The sequence below is a fragment of the Cotesia glomerata genome, linkage group LG2, assembly GCF_020080835.1.
Source record: "Cotesia glomerata isolate CgM1 linkage group LG2, MPM_Cglom_v2.3, whole genome shotgun sequence".
Taxonomy (NCBI): domain Eukaryota; kingdom Metazoa; phylum Arthropoda; class Insecta; order Hymenoptera; family Braconidae; genus Cotesia; species Cotesia glomerata.
In genome coordinates this window covers 3,790,536-3,806,878 of record NC_058159.1, presented here as the reverse complement: position 1 = coordinate 3,806,878, position 16,343 = coordinate 3,790,536, and the positions used below count along the sequence as shown (strand labels likewise).

The 16,343-nt window shown below is 28.8% G+C and overlaps 3 protein-coding genes and 1 long non-coding RNA gene across 4 annotated transcripts; 2 read left to right on the top strand and 2 right to left on the bottom strand.

The window, feature by feature from the left end:
- Window positions 1-2,866: 2,866 nt before the first annotated feature.
- LOC123259418 (protein Aster-B-like) lies at window positions 2,867-9,541 on the top strand. The gene is made up of 9 exons (XM_044719929.1): window positions 2,867-3,117; window positions 3,793-3,880; window positions 4,013-4,316; window positions 4,394-4,586; window positions 5,306-5,586; window positions 5,668-5,820; window positions 5,888-6,032; window positions 7,308-8,284; window positions 9,400-9,541. The coding sequence occupies exons 2-9, from the start codon at window positions 3,834-3,836 to the stop codon at window positions 9,532-9,534; spliced, it is 2,235 nt and encodes a 744-aa protein (XP_044575864.1). The 5' UTR covers window positions 2,867-3,117; window positions 3,793-3,833; the 3' UTR covers window positions 9,535-9,541.
- A 427-nt stretch (window positions 9,542-9,968) lies between these two features.
- LOC123259451 (pleckstrin homology domain-containing family J member 1-like) lies at window positions 9,969-10,955 on the bottom strand. The gene is made up of 2 exons (XM_044719994.1): window positions 10,741-10,955; window positions 9,969-10,547 (listed from the first exon to the last, which is right to left on the bottom strand). Exons 1-2 carry the CDS (start codon window positions 10,829-10,831, stop codon window positions 10,069-10,071), a joined length of 570 nt encoding a protein of 189 aa, XP_044575929.1. The 5' UTR covers window positions 10,832-10,955; the 3' UTR covers window positions 9,969-10,068.
- On the top strand, window positions 10,874-11,813 carry LOC123259466. Its single transcript, XR_006508243.1, has 2 exons — window positions 10,874-10,952; window positions 11,628-11,813. It is a non-coding gene; the product is annotated as an uncharacterized LOC123259466 (long non-coding RNA).
- Window positions 11,814-11,990: 177 nt separating this feature from the next.
- LOC123259421 (transcription factor TFIIIB component B'' homolog) lies at window positions 11,991-15,507 on the bottom strand. Its single transcript, XM_044719934.1, has 2 exons — window positions 14,389-15,507; window positions 11,991-13,506 (listed from the first exon to the last, which is right to left on the bottom strand). The coding sequence occupies exons 1-2, from the start codon at window positions 15,333-15,335 to the stop codon at window positions 12,345-12,347; spliced, it is 2,109 nt and encodes a 702-aa protein (XP_044575869.1). The 5' UTR covers window positions 15,336-15,507; the 3' UTR covers window positions 11,991-12,344.
- Window positions 15,508-16,343: the final 836 nt, after the last annotated feature.

Here is a 16,343-nt window from a genome sequence, read left to right as displayed (position 1 = left end):
AGAAAATATTATATATTAGTGTGTGAAAATCATTTATATGTAGTAGAAATATGTGTACTTATATATATACAAGAGCGGATATATGTATGGGAGTTATGGTGGGAGAAGAACGGAGTTTGAAGCTCTTCGGAAATAGTATATTACACATCTAGGGCAGTAAAATAAGAAATGTCTCAGATCACATGTAATTGTTGTCCGAGGCGAAGCCGAGGTCAATAAACATGTGATCTGAGGCTTTCTTATTTACTGCCCGTGGTGTGTATACTATTTTTCTCCTCGACGGAGGCGGAAAGCGGCATTTTCGTTTAGCGCAGCGGGAGGAAAATTGACGCTTTCCGCCCGGAGGTGAGAAAAACTATGTAACGACACTTCTCACCGAGAGCTTAGATTGCTAAGATCACGTCATTGTAAACCTCAATTTTATATTTTGAAGCTTTTTAATATTTTGTCAACTTGAATAATAAATTGAAATCAACTAAATAATTTTGATCAAAATTAAATAACGTCTAAATAGAATTCTTTTATGCGGCATGATGGCCGAGCGGACTAACCCTGATAGCCAAGTTGGTCGCAACTTTCCGTTGATTTACTGCCGCAACTTGTCACCAAGTTGACGGCAAGTCTTGGAAATGAACTCGGTTGTTCACCAAGTTGACACCAAGTTGTCGGCAAAATTTGGCGACATATTGCGGCAGTAGATTGGTCTTGTTTTTCTCAGAAACTTGTAGCCAACTTGACACCAACAGTTACAAATTCGGAAGTTGACCGCAAGTTGTCGTTAAATTGGTGGCAACTATCTGACACCAACTTGGTTGGTCTGAAACTGTGGCTATCAGGGAAGTCATTATCCCGTTAGTTTGTTCGTGCATCATGTCGTGAGGCGAGGGTTCGAGCCCCGACGGTTGTTCGAATAGTTCCAACACCAACCGTCGGAGATCGCTCCGGTAGCCGACTGTACTGGCATGGGTTTTCTCTGTGGTTTCCCCATCGCCACTATTCCAACAACCGATAGAAAGGGGTGAGGAATAGGGTAAATACAGTACAGAAAGCACAAGTCGGTCCACAGCCGCATTGAGAATAGAATTATGTGCGAAATGATATGTTGATTATAAAAAGCGGAGAACATGTTGATAATAAAAAGTGGAGAACATGTTGATTATAAAAAGAGCGGAGAACATGTTGATAATAAAAGAGTTTAAAAAGACTATATGCGGAGAAGCTGAGACAATTAGCCTTGTAAAAATCAGAAAACGGTATACAAGTAAAACTCATAATAATAATAATAATAGAATTCTTATATTTAAAATGATTCCTTTCCCGCGCTGAAACCGAGTATTTTAATACTCCCGGGCGAAAGAACTACAGTAAGTAAAGTTTTCAATAAATAAAAATAACATCCACTAGATGGAAGCATAACACTGTTCATAAAGTTGATTGGATATTGCTGATGTGACATGTGCGCTGATTGGCTGTTGTCAGTGTTAATAAACAATTTTACCAACTAGACGGTGAAAAATATATGAAAATAAAATTAGCCGACATCTACAAATTTTTTTTATTAAAAAAATTGTTTCAAAAAAATTTTTTTAAAATCTTTTTATTTGTAAGATACTTCAAAAACTATAAGTGCAATTTTTTAAAAATATTTATTAGTTCTAATTTTAAAGTTTAATAAATTAAACAAAATCAAAAAATTAATAATGTCGGCTAACTTTATTAATATGAAAAATATTTACTAAATAAGGATTTAAAAGAAAACATTGTTGGAGGTGATATAGGTAAAATATTTATTTATTTACTTATTAAAAAATTTTTTTCAATATTAAATAAACAAGGATGTGATAAGTAATAAAAAATTAACTGAAAAATTTTAAATAAAGTTATGAAAAACAATTAATTTATAATAATTAAGTTAGCTGAAATTTAAAAATTTTTAGAATTTTTTTTTTATTGTAAAAATTATTACAAAAAAATTAAAAAAAATTTTCATTTGTAAAAAACTCGAAAAACTATAAGTGCAATTTTTTAAAAATATTGTTTAGTTCTAATTTAATAAACAAAAAATAATCAAAAAATTAAAAATGTCGGCTAACTTTAGTATTATAATTAATTTTTGCGACAATAAAGTTGACAGACATAAGGAATTTTTTTAGAACTTTATAGCAATTAAATTATTATAAAAAAAATTTAATTAAAAAATTATGATATTAAAGTTATCTGTCATTTGACCATTTTTTAATTTTATTTAACAAAAAAAATTTGTTCTGAGAAATTATTTAAAAAAAAATTGCATTTTTAATTTATTAAATTTTTTATAGGTCAATTTTTTTTCTTATTTTTTTTATGCAATAATTTATTTATTATTAAAATTATTAAAATTATTAAATATCTGGTAAATTAATTTTCATAAAAAATTCCACATGTAAAAATTAATAAAAATTACAAGTGAAAATTTTTAGAAGCATTTTTTTATTGTAAATGATTCGTTAAAAAAATTTTTTAAATTGACAGCTGACAGCTAACTTCAGTATTATTAATTTTTAACTTTATAAATTTTGTTTTGATAAAAGATAAACGAATTTATTGTTTATTTTTAATTACTGTCAAAAAAAATGTGAGTAAAAAATTTATTAATTTTGTATAATAGTTGAATAATAATTTTTTATGTTTTTAAATTATATAATTTCCATATGAGTAGCTCAAGAAAAGTGATTTAGATGATTATGCAGTAGTGACACATGAAGATTGATGATAAATGAAGTTTATAATTTTTTAATCTTCAATTAATAATTGAAATAGGTATTATTGTGATTTACATGAAGTTAGTTGAATAGCAATAATTTTATCATTGGACATTACTGATGTAACATCACAGATGATTGGTGGGTGGAATTTTTCTATCTAGAGTACCAACAGAAATGCTGGGTGGTAAACTTTTGTCAGGGACTGTCCAATCGTCACCTGAAGCTGAACGTTTATAAGCACAAAAAGAGTAATTGTCAATATCGCAATGAGTTTCAACAATGGATTGTTAATAACCAGGCTCGGTATTACCGTAACAATTATGAATTTATTATACTAAAGTATTTAAACAAGTGCTTAAAGTTTAATCGCTTGGTATGTAAGCCCTACTTTCATAAGTGTATTTTAAATAAGCTATAATTACTATATACTATCCTAGTTTTTTGGAGTTTAATTTACCAACAAGACGCTATTTGTCAGGAATAAATAATGATAATCCAGTACTTGATAACATGACATTAAAGTTAGCAGTGACTTGATCATTTTTTAATTTGTTTTAACAAACAAATTTGTTCGAAATTATTTAAAAAAAATTGCATTTTTTATTTTTTTAAATTTTTACAAGTCAATTTTTTTTACAATAATTTATTTGTCATTAAAATTATTTTAACAATGAAGTTAGCTGTCAATTTTAAAAGTTTTTATAATAAAAAAATTCTAAAAATTTTTACTTGTGGAATTTTTTAATTAAATTTTTTTTTTATAATAATTTAATCACCATAAAATTATAAATAAATTTTTAATGTCTGTAAACTTCAGTGTCATAAATTATTAAATATCGGATTTTTTCTATTAAAGAATTATTAGAAAAAAAAAATTTTCAGTTGTTAAAAACTTAAAAAATTATTAGTGCAATTTTTAAAAAATATTTTTTAGTTATAATTTAATAAATTAAGCAAAATAAAAAAATCAAAAATGTCGGCTAACTTTATTATTATAAATATCGGCTAAATTAATTTTCATCTTATTAACAGATAAATTATTTTACAGAAAGCACCAAGTATGATCTGCTCTTTGCTGTTAGAAAAAAAATGTATTATGAAAAGGAAACTCTTCATGATCATCCAATTTCAAATATGTGAGTATTTGTGCTGGGTTTAATCAATAATCAATATTTTTTTTTCTGATAAAAAGGACATTGTTGTATTATTGTTAGTCACACTTATGTAAAATATTTATTTTCAATACCCATTGTTTCGTTTATCTTTAGGAATAAGTCAGTGGAAAATTTATTGTTATCAAGTCACGACGTTCTAAGTTCTATAAATTCGTCATCTCTGGGAGCACTGAACCCCAATAAATCAGGAAATGAATACTCTGGTGAAGAATTAAATGATTCGACGTCTAGTAAAAATGATAATGAACGTAATCGGCCGCTTAGTCCAAATTCATCTCCTCAGTCAAGTCCGAAAATTCATAACAGAAAAGAATACTGGAAAACATCCGGCTCTTCCGCGTCTAATTTGTCGCTTAAAGAACATGATAATTGGTCAAAGGCTGATGATCAGTCATTGGTATTACTTTATTTACTTTATTAATTTATTTATTCATTGTTATAATAAATACTTAATATTATTTTTGTGTGGATTAGGAACCAGCAAATAGATCATCAGATTCAACAGAAGCTGGTCGCAGTACAACCGAAATTCGCAAAGAAGGAAGGACTGATCGTAGTAAAAAGAAATCATCATGGTACAATGTTCTTTATCCAACATATAAATCACGTTCTGAAGATTTTAAGAGAATTTTCAAAGACGTTCCTGACGACGAAAGATTGGTAGTAGGTTTGTATTAATTTTGTAAAATAGGTTTATTTATTTTTTAATTTTTTATTAAGGTAGTTCACTCGGGACTTATTATCAGGATTTTATATGGAGAAAAATAATTATGAACTAAAAATAAATGCATTCGATTGATATTGAGTCATTGAAATATTTCTATGCGCTAAATTAATATCCATTTAGTTTTTTTATTGTAATTATATTTTCTCGTCTAAAAAATCGGTCAAATTGATAAAAATAATTTTTAATAATTACGAATTTCATAATTAAGGCAGATATTGTTTAAGGTAGTTCACTCGGGACATATAATTTGTGCTATTTCTTTCCTTTTCACTCGCTAATGCTGCCTTCCTTACGAGTTATCTCGTTCGCTTTTACTAATGGTTATTTAACTATCCAGTTTATTAACAATTTATAAAAAACTACATGGTAAAAATTTTCAAAATTTCTTTGGATTATTTTAAGTATATTATTCTAACAGGTATCAATTTTTTGAAACGATATTAAAATCTTTTAGCAATAATTATTATTTGTAATTTTCTCACTTTCCACCCATTCTGTCTGTGCTAAAATGTAATTTTTAATTACAATTATCTCATTTCTGGTATGGTCAATTGATTTAAAATTTCAACAGCATATGTAATGCGTATTCTATTACCCATATTTCAAATTTCAAAAGCTTCTTAAAATTTTGCATTAGAATAAACTGATAAATTTTTCAGATTATTCGTGTGCCTTACAACGGGAAATATTAGTCCACGGACGACTGTACGTATCTCAAAATTACGTTTGTTTTTATGCAAATATTTTTATGTGGGAAACCTTGGTTTCTCTGCGTTGGAAGGACGTTGAATCAATAACCAAAGAAAAAACAGCACTTGTAATACCAAATGCTATCTCGATATGCACCAGTAAAGATAAATTTTTTTTAACAACTTTTGGTGCTCGAGATAAAACTTACCTCATGTTATTTCGCGTATGGCAAAATGCGCTTATTGGCCAGGTGAGCAATTATTATTACTTATTAAATTTATTTATTATCATTAAGGCGAATTTTATTATCTTACTGATATTCACTTGACAGCCAATGAGTACCGCTGAAATGTGGTCGCTTGTCCACGCATGCTATGGAGAAGAATTAGGATTAACTTCCGACGACGAAGATTACATTCCACCTATAGCTGCAGCGGAGGAGGAGAAATTACCGTCGCGTTTATCCACCGAATCCTTTTCAGAGGTATTTTATTTGTTTATAAAATTTATTTTTATAATTAATTAATATTAACATTAATATTGTCTTATAGGCTGAAGCAGCACCTGCTGACAATGTACAATCAAGAGTTGATCCCATTCCCGAAACTGTCGATAAAATTGACTCTAAGCCAGATGTTAATTTAGACCCGACCGATATGAGTGATACGACTGAAAGTGAGGCTGAAAAACAAGCACGTGAGTATATTTACGTACGAGCAATTTAACCAAAGTCAAAAATTTTTGTAAATATTTACAAGTGGGGTCAATTATTTTAATTTTCATTTTTTTTAACAAAATTTCTATTTGATTTTATTGACATATTTTTTTTTTAACTCATAAAAAAATGAATAATTATATTTATTTATTTAGTTTTAATGCCAAGGCGTTAAGCCGAATGGCAAATTTTATATGCATAGATAATGTTCAAATAAGTACAGTAAATTTTGGAGTATTACTAATTACTAAAATATATAAAAGATTGCATTTAAAAAAAAATGTACATCATATTATTATGTACATCACGTTATTATATTATTTTCCAGCATACTAATTTCTAACTATTCATTACTTAATAGAAAATCAAATAATTTAATTTTAAAAGTCTAAACTGAGAACGTTTATAATTTCAGGAGGCAAGTCCTTCCAAAACCGGATAGCCGATACTACAAATGAATGCTAATAATTAAAAAAAAAAAGTTGATTATCACAATTTTAACAAATTTTCAAAAAAATTTATAAATTTTTTAGAAAATTGTGATATTCAATTTTTTTTTAATTGCTTGTTTTTTTATGTACTTTTCAAAAAAAAAAAAAAATACATCAAAAAAAAGATAAAATATAAATTTTATCTAAAACTATGAGAGCTAAAATTTTTTCCAACTTTTGAAGGCAAAAAAGCGATTGAAATCTTAATTTTACGTAATAAGAATCAGGTGAAAAGACCATCAATAAATTCTAACATAATTATTCGTTATACGACGTTTCGTCGGTTTTATTCCGACATCCTCAGGTATCTAGTTTGACAGACAAATAATACAATCATTTAAAAAATAAATTAATATAAAATCAATACTATTACTGATAAGTAAACATCAGCAACTAATAACAAATAAATTAAATAAAAAAACAAGCAATAAAAATCACCTCGAATATTCTGTCAAAACAATAATCATTACAAAAAAATGTCGTATAACGAATAATTGTGTTAGAATTTATTGATGGTCTTTTTACCTTATCCTTATTACGTATTATATCTCAAGACCTGAAGTTTTTTTATTATAAATCTTTATTTTTTTTCTTTCCCGACATTTTTTATCATAAATGCGCCGTAAAAACAATCATAATAAAAAAAAAATTTGAAAAGGTTAATTTTTTTCGCTAGTTATGGCTCAAAGTGAGATTGATCCGACTTGTAAATAATTACCAAAATTTAAAAAAAAATAATGAAGCATTAAAATTTGTTATTCTCAGTGAGACTAGGCATAAGAAGCACGACAGTATGTACAGCACCACACGACGGCCGTCAAATATCAAATGCAGTTTTACCAATTCATATCGACCAATTATTCACCCTATTATTTACAAGTTCTAAATTTTTCCTGGACTTTCACACGGCTCGAAAAACTACGGACTTGATCCAATCAGCTTGGACGCAAGATCCGGAGACAGGGCAAAAAATGCGAACAGTATCTTTGACAGTGTCTCTAACGCAGCCAGTGGGTCCGCGAACATCTCAGGTAACAGAGACGCAAATAATGCTTCCATGCAGTCGTCCAGGTCACCGTTATTCCATAAATGTCGAGAGCTCGAATGCGGGGATTCCCTACGCCGACTCCTTCAGCGTGTCTACTCATTTTTGCATGGTTGCGGTTACTGAAAACGAAACCAGCCTGAATATTTCCTCCGTAATAAAATTTAAAAAGCACGTGTGGTCTGTCATGAAGAGTTTGATTGAGAAAAACGCATGGGCTGGAATGGAAGAGTACTACGGAAGTTTGACCAAAGCTCTGAGTGTTGAGTGTGAGGACACCGCCAGTGGTAGCGGCATCAAAAGAAAAGCCAGAAGACGAAGACGAGCAGTAGGTGTTAGTCCTTCGCTACCAGTTCATGCTCCTGATTTACCTACCACGCTTTCAGCCGCAGTTGCTGACCCACCACATGTTATTAGCAGTGCTTCTAAAACTCGGGAAGACCCGACTAATTTAATGAACTGGATTCTGCTAATTGCTGTTCTGTGCTTGATGATCATTAATGGATTGCTTTACTACAAGCTCTGGGGACTCGAAGACGCTGCAGCTTACACTGTGATGGACCTCCATGTTCTTCGGAGCACTCCCAAGTCCGAGGAGGACTGGATTAATTTGTTACAGCAGCAGGAAAGTTTGCATAATGTTGAAATGCGGAAATGGCAAAGAGTTTTACATACTGCTGCACAACTACTTAGACAGGTAGACTTTTTTTTTTATAGGCTGAAAAATAGTAGAGTAGAACCTCGTTGTCGAACCTTGAAGAAATGTTTCATCCCCTTCCCTCCAAGCCTCCAAGCAACCTTCGTTGCTCGAAATTTTTAACCTCTGTAAGTCGAAATAATTAGTGAGTCCCTACAAGCTACTTCTGTATATATTTTACGGGTTGCAGTCAACTAGTTAGGCTGACAACATTTCGAATTGATAAATTACTAGAACTTCGAAAGTAAATATAAAATGTAATTTAAAATAATTAATTTTACAAATTTTAAAATTCCGAAAAAAAAAATCTTGAATAAAGAAAAAACTAAAGCTAAATCAATAGAATCATTTAAAGTTACAAAGTCTCAATAAATTAAAAAACATAACAACTAAAATTTTTACGCCAAAATAAATGAACAGGCCGAATCATTATTCAGATGAATATACGTCAGAACGAACCTTTTTCGAAATAAAATTAATTTTAACTCTTGAGAAATATAAGATTTATGTTTACCTATATTCGATAGCTCGGTGTTTTATCTATAGTAATATTATAAAGAGGAAAGATTTGATTGTTTGTTTGTTTGTTTGCATTGAATAGGCTCCAAAACTACTGAACCGATTTGAAAAATTCTTTCACTGTTGGAAAGCTACACTATCCTCGGGTGACATAGCCTATCTTATATTAGGAATAATTTGAAAATTTTTGTTAAATACCCGTGCGAAGCCGGGGCGAACTGCTAGTAATTTATAAAATTGTTTTGAGGCTGGTATTCTATTTAAGCTAATGTATTTTATAAACTTTGAATGTAGCGGAGTTTAAAATTTTTTTAGGTTGACTGCAACTCTATTTTTCCTCTATAACTCGAAAAATTAAATTTTACCTCTGTATCTCGAACATAGCAATGTTTTATTTTACAACCTTTACAACACGATTATTTGAGACTTTTAAGATAACTCAAATAGATAGAGAATACCTGAATTACTGAAAAATTACTGACTTTTTTTAATGCCATATTTTATTATTTTAAGGATGTTTTGAAATAATGTTGATTTATAATAAATAAAAATGTGTCATCTCGTCAAAAATTAATTGATGTTTGGTTGGATTTCAGACAGAGGATTCATTGATTGAATTGCAAAAGAGTATGCATCCAACGTCAACAGAAAAAGTATTTTCTGTTTTAAAACCAAATTTAAAGGGGTTTTACAACGACAGAGACGATCAACGCCATAATGAAGATATGTAATTTAAAAGAAAAACAAAAAAGAACAATTATTAATTAATTTAATTATGTAATTATGTAAGTAATCAAAAAGATAAAATATTGAGCCAAAAAGGTTAAATATTCCTTCCAATAGCTGCTCGTTAATTGTATATTTTGAATATATTTTTTTCCGTGTATAAAAAACAAAATTATTATGAATTCCCGGGGTTGTCTTTTTTGGCAATAGCTTAGAAAAAGTTGAATTTATTTTATTTAAAAATAATTAACTGATTTATTGTCACGAAAATAGTTGTTAATTTTACATTTCATCAACCCGATATTTATATATATATATATATATATATATATATATATATATATATATATATATATATATATATATATATATATTTATATATATATATATTCAGTAAGCACAATTAAATAGTTTAAACAGAGAAAATGTTTATCAAATTCTTTAATAAATATATTTGGTTGTCAATAATCCAGTTATTAATTATTTTTACCTTAATTATCATTATCAGAAATAAAATATCGTATTTTTACAAAATATAGCTACAATAATTCGATGAGATTTGTTTCTTTATTAATAGCTGAAGTTATTGAGGACGTGGACCCGGTTAACGAACGAATGTGAGATCTGAAAGTGGTCGTTGAGTTCCAGGCTTCATCTCTGATTACACCGCGGTTTCGCGGAAAGATAAGCAGTGGATCTTTACCAGTCTTCTGACAGAGTTTTTCCTGGAGCATTATTAACTGCGATCTCCAGTATTCGTAGCTGGCCTGCTTCAGCGCGGCCACCCACTGATTTACCTGGTCTTCAGACCTGCCAGTCAGGATGTGACGTTTGTCCAACTCGTCTCTGAACACAATGCTGAACGCAAAAGGTCCTTCTGATACTGAGTCTGTGTTTACATTGTAGTTCTCCAGGACAAGTATTCCAGCAGGTTGTTTTTCGTCGATCTGGCCAAGATCAGTGATGTTGAAATAAAATAACAAGTTGCTTTTTAATTTAAACCATCGCTCTTTGAATGCTGAAAATGTCAATTATTATTGTTGGTTATATATAATATGACTAATTCTATATATAATTGTGACGTATGAAGAAAATTAAAAAAAAGAAATAACTCGATACAGTGTAATTTATAAAATACGACTTTTATTATAAATTTGATATTAATAATAAACAAATAGTTAAAAAAATAAATAAATAAATAAATAACAAACCTGATTTGTGAGCACGCTTGTGATTTAAACGTCCTTCCAGTTCACCGATACCTCGGCTTATTTCAATTAATTCTTTTTCATTGTATTTCATGATTTTTTACGCCACTTAATTATTAAAATAACTTTATACATTTGATTATTGATACATCCTATCGATGACATCGCTCGGAAGTTAGCAGCGATTGTAATTGGAACATGAGCCCTTTTACCAGGTGAGTCACTTAAAATATAAATTTTTTTAATTTTAATAAAAAATAAATTCCAATTAAAAAAAATACTTAAAAAATTTCCACTAATAATTTTTTTTTAATTTTCACATGTGAAATTTTTTTCATAATAATTTTATTGATATAAAATTATGACATTAAAGTTAGCCGTCACTTTCAATTTTGTACGACTCATGATACAAAGCATCAGAGAGTGCTTTACGATCGAAAATTTTAATTTTATTCATGAAAAATTAATTCAGCAGATATTTTATAATTTTAAGGATTTTTTTAACAAATAAATTATGTCAAAGATAATGAGAAAAAAATTGACATTTAGAAAATTAGAAAAATAAAAAATCCAATTTTTTAGAAATTAATCTTCGGAGTAAATTTATTTATTAAAAAAAATTAAAAAATTGTCAAGCGACTGCTAACTTTAATGTCATATTTTATTTAAAAAAAAATTATTTTTTAAAAAATTGCATTTTTAACTTTTTTAAATTTCTACATATCAATTTTTTTAATAATTTTTTTCTGGTCATAATTTATTTGTTCCAAAAATTTTCAAAATTATCAAATATCTGTTAAATTGATTTTATTTATAAAGTTATAAAAAAATTTCTCATGTCAGTTAACTTCAGTGTCTTAAAATAATAATAATAATAATAAATTCTTAAGTCTGAAGTTATCCGCCAGTGTTTACATAACAGTGCCACGATCTACGACTTGAGTGTTGTTTACTTTTACTTTTACGCTTTCTCCAACCAAATAACATTTTAAAAATCTCACCAAAATAAATGAACAAAAAAATAAACAATGAATACTATTTTAGAAAGTACAGAACTTTATATCGACACATTTACTGAAATAGTGAAAAAACTGTCAGCATCTCTAATGACACTGACACTCAACACATTTGGATTCTCTTCGGAGTTGATAAATATTGTTAAAACCAAAGAAATTTCTTATATGAGTGCACTAGATTATTTAAAATTATTTATAAATTATCTAGCATTTGATAATTTCCAATTGTTATTGCTCAAATTATTTATATGTACATTTGTTTGTATTATTATAATGATCTACGGAGCTTGGTGGATTTATGGATCACGCATATCTGATCGTTTTATGGATCGAGGTAGTTTTTTATTAAAAATTAAACAATCACTTACAAAAAACAATAACTATTACTAATTTTAATAATTAATAAATTTTTTGTTGCAGTTATCAATATGGACAATAAACGCGGCAGTTTCATCAATAATTAGCAAAGAAAATTGATAAATTATTTATTCTTAATATAAATAATAAAATAAAAACTTAATCTAATTTTATATAAAATAAAATTTCATATCAATAATAAAATTGTATCGATAAAAACTTATAGACTATTTTTCAGTCAATATCTAAATCATCTCGGTGAGAAGCGATAAGATTTTTAGTAACCACCGACGAAATCATATCAGTGTCAAAATCAGGCTTCGAGCCTGAATTATTTTGAGCGTCGTTTGTAGATTTAACCATGTAAACTTGGACCTCTGTTTTCCCAGGCTCGTCAGCTGATTCTTTAGAAACAATAACAAGAGACCCGGGTTCCATGTTGTCGATGTCGGTGGTAGAATTTTCATCGCGTTCCAGCGAAAGAATTTTAGACCCAGGCGCTGAATCAGCACCAAGCGTGTCTGCGTCTTCTGTGGGAGTTTTATCACCCAGAATATTATCCAGAATGTGCTTAGAATTGATCCTGAATTTTTTAGGTCTGGGAACTCGTCCAGAGCGAGTTGGACGTGGTCTGTAGATTTCAGTGTCACTTTCGCTGCCAGCGTCTGCAGAATCTTCGTCCGAGTGAACAGATACCGATCTCAAGCGTTTTAATTTCTTCTTTCTCTTGGTTGGTAGCTGCTCTTTCTCTGGCTTCGGAGGTTTAGCGGATCGTTTTTTCTTAATCTGGTTCGGGTCCTGCTTGAGTTTTTCATCTTCGTGGTCCAACGCGGCGAGACCTAAACTAGTAACAGCTATTCTACGCTTTGCTTTCTTCTCTTTGGCTGGTGCGTTTTTTTCCACGCGCTTTTTGTTAGATTCCATCTGTTCAAAAGTCTCCAGCTCTTCTTTAAGCAGATCAAAATCAAAGTTAACGCCAGACTTGAGAGCTTTCGATACCAATCTTCCGTTTGCCTTCTCCTCTTTTTTGTACTTGCGTTTTAGGTCACTGCGTGTACGCTTGGGAAACAGAGATTTCATCAGTGAAAAATCTGTCCCAATAGCATTCAAAGCTTTGTAAAATTTTATTGTCTCCCACTTTGGCCATTCTTTCATTCTTGCACGCTGCTTGTAGAACCCGCTGCCGTAGATGTTGTCGTCAATAACTGCATCGGTTCGAGCTAATGCTTCGCGCTGTTTAATTACTGATGTTCTTTCAATAACAAGACTCTGCTCGTCTAGAATCAGCTCTCCGTCAGGCCCGATTTTAACCTGCGGTGCTGGCATACCACCTTCATCAGGATCTTCAGGGTCATCTGCATCTTCGTTCATTATTTCTTCCTCACTTAGTCCAGATCTAAAATATAGAAATAAATTATTTGTCAATCATTTTATTAATAATATAAAACGTGATACTGAAATCACCAGACATCTGACAATTTTTTTTATTTTTATAATAATTAAAATATTTAAAAAAAATTTGTACTTTTAATTATTATTAATTTCTAAATGTGAAATTTATTTTACAATAATTTAGTTATTAAAAATTCTAAAAAATCTGTTAATTTCAAGACACTAAAGTTTGCAGACGTTAGAAATTTTGTTTAGAATTTTATAGCAATAAAATTACTGTGAAAAAAATTTAATAAAAAAATTACACATGTAAAAATTAAAAAAAATTATTATTAAAAATTTTTAGAAGCATTTTTTTATTGTAATTAATTTTTTAAAAAATTTACAGTTGTCAGCTAACTTTAGCATTATTTAATTTTAGATGACAAAGAAGTTAGCAGTCACTTGACGATTTTTTAATTTTATTTAACTAATGCATTGTTTAACTAATTTGTTATTAAAATTTTAATTCTTTTAAGAAAGTTGTTATTTATATAAAAATTCTTAAAAATATCTTTTGAAAAGTTTTTTAAGAATTTAAAAAAAATTTCTGTAAAATTGTTATTTATAATTCATGTAATAAAAATCTTTGGTCCACAAAAACTAGAATTACTTATTTTATTATTTTATTTAACAAAAAAATTAGTTCTAAAAAATTATTTTTAAAAAATTGCATTCTTTAATTTTAAAAATAAAATTTTTTTTAATTTCTAAGTCAATTTTTTTGCCATAATTTATTTGTTACAAAAATTCTTAAAATTATTAAATATCTACCAAGTTAATTTTAATTAATTTCAGTATCATTATAAAAAAAGAAGTTGATTAAAAAAAAAAGTAAACAAATTACCGAAAAACTGGCTTCTTAGAAGTTTCTATTTGCGTCATCGGATTGGTCGAAGGATTGTAATGAATCAAATCATACATTGTCAATTTAGAGCGATCTGGTTTGCCATCTTTGTGCTCCAACCGAAAACTTCTCTTCTTTTCCGCCAGCTTTCTCGTGGACTCTGAAATAACAAACTTTTTTTTCTGCTTGACATTACTCTTGGTCCCAGCAGTCGACGATTCATTATCAGTATTACTGTTATTATTGTTATTATAATTAACATTACTACTACTATTATTATTATTAGGACCACTGGTACTATTATTATTAGCACTAAAACTAATACTGAGGCTACCCTGATTGTCCGAGTTTTCTGGAGCAGTTCTGTTAGAATTGGTGATCGGCACAGAAATAATTCTGCGGCTGTCATCTTCAGATTCACTGGCACTGGCGCCGCTTCCTTGAACGCTGTTTCTTCTCACTCTAGGACGAGCGTCTAGCCTCGGTACGGGTCTCATGAAACATGACCGTGGTAATAATGTCTTCGCTGTTGAAGAAATGGTTTTTTTCTGCTCACTGGAGCTGGCTTCTGCATCAGAAACGTCAGTAGTGACATTGCCATCAGTAACAGCACCGTTGGTAGGCTCAACAGCTGATTCAGGAACAGGAGCATCCGACACAGCTTCATTAACAGGTACAGGAATATCAGAATCTATTTTTTTATCTAAATTATTGACAGTATCACTTTTCTCGGCTGATTCTTTATCAGTTTCACCAGATATTTTTTTATCACTGTCATTATTGGGAATAGCTTCCTCGGATTTAATTAATTTATCACTTACACTGTCCGGTTGTTTGTTTACTTCTTTTTCCAACGTATTCCCAACGCTTGTGTCTGGATCTTTAACCACATTACGCGGCCTGCGGCTCTGAATATTGGCTGTCACAATCACACGTGAGCGAAACATAATTAAAATATTTATATTACTATAAATGTATAAAATTATATTGTTTATTTTTTATTACTATTAATAATATAAAACTACAACTATCATTATCTAGATCCAGACTTTCACGTGTTTTACCATCAATCATGTTTTATAACAATGGAAATAATAAAATAAACAGTTGCCTCACGCTCTTTGTTCAGCTGATTTTTAAATCTTACGCTAGGTGTCGCTGAAAAGTTATTCCTAGACGATACTGAAGTTAGCTGACGTTTTATGACACGTTTATGATGCTAAAGTTAGCAGTCACTTAACAATTTTTCAATTTTATTTATAAAAAAAATTATTTTTAAGAAATTGCATTTTTTATTTTTTTAAATTTCTAAAGGTCAATTTTTTTTGCCATAATTTATTTGCTATTAAATTTTTAAAATTATTAAATATTTGCTAAACTAATTTTCATTGACGTTTTTAATTTTTTCTTTTTCATTAAATTAGAGTTAAAAAATATTTTTTTAAACTTGCACGTGTAGTTTTTCAAATTTTTTATGAAAATTAATTTAGCAGATGATTGATAAATTTTTTCAACAAAAAAATTATGGCAAAAAAAAAGTAGAAAAAAAAATTGACATGTCGAAATTTTAAAAAATAAAAAATGCAATTTTTTTTTTAATTATTTTTTGGAAGAAATTTATTATTTGTTAAAAAAAAATTAAAAAATTGTTAATTTTAATGTCATAAATTTTTTACAAATGAAATTTTTTTGTTATAATTTTTTCAATAAAAAAATTCTAAAAATTATATTAATAAAGTTAGCCGACAATTTTAATTTTTTGATTTTGTTTAATTTATTAAATTAGAACTAAAAAATACTTTTAAAAAATTGCACTTACAGTTTTTGAAGTTTTTTACAAATGAAAAGATTTTCTTAAATAAAAAACATAAAAATTTTTAAATGTCGGCTCACTTAATTTTTATCGATACTGAAGTTAGCTGACAGCTGTCAATTTAAAAAATTTTTTTTAATTA

Excerpts from the sequence above, each read along its gene's own strand:
- LOC123259421 (XM_044719934.1), bottom strand. The coding sequence starts at position 15,335 with ATGTTTCGCTCACGTGTGATTGTGACAGCCAATATTCAGAGCCGCAGG. Across the intron at positions 13,507-14,388 it reads TCTAAGAAGCCAGTTTTTCG|ATCTGGACTAAGTGAGGAAG; the intron begins GTAATTTGTTTA and ends TCTATATTTTAG.
- LOC123259451 (XM_044719994.1), bottom strand. The coding sequence starts at position 10,831 with ATGAAATACAATGAAAAAGAATTAATTGAAATAAGCCGAGGTATCGGT. Across the intron at positions 10,548-10,740 it reads CAAGCGTGCTCACAAATCAG|CATTCAAAGAGCGATGGTTT; the intron begins GTTTGTTATTTA and ends TGACATTTTCAG.
- LOC123259418 (XM_044719929.1), top strand. The coding sequence starts at position 3,834 with ATGTATTATGAAAAGGAAACTCTTCATGATCATCCAATTTCAAATAT. Across the intron at positions 4,587-5,305 it reads CGACGAAAGATTGGTAGTAG|ATTATTCGTGTGCCTTACAA; the intron begins GTTTGTATTAAT and ends TAAATTTTTCAG. Across the intron at positions 6,033-7,307 it reads TGAGGCTGAAAAACAAGCAC|TGAGACTAGGCATAAGAAGC; the intron begins GTGAGTATATTT and ends TGTTATTCTCAG.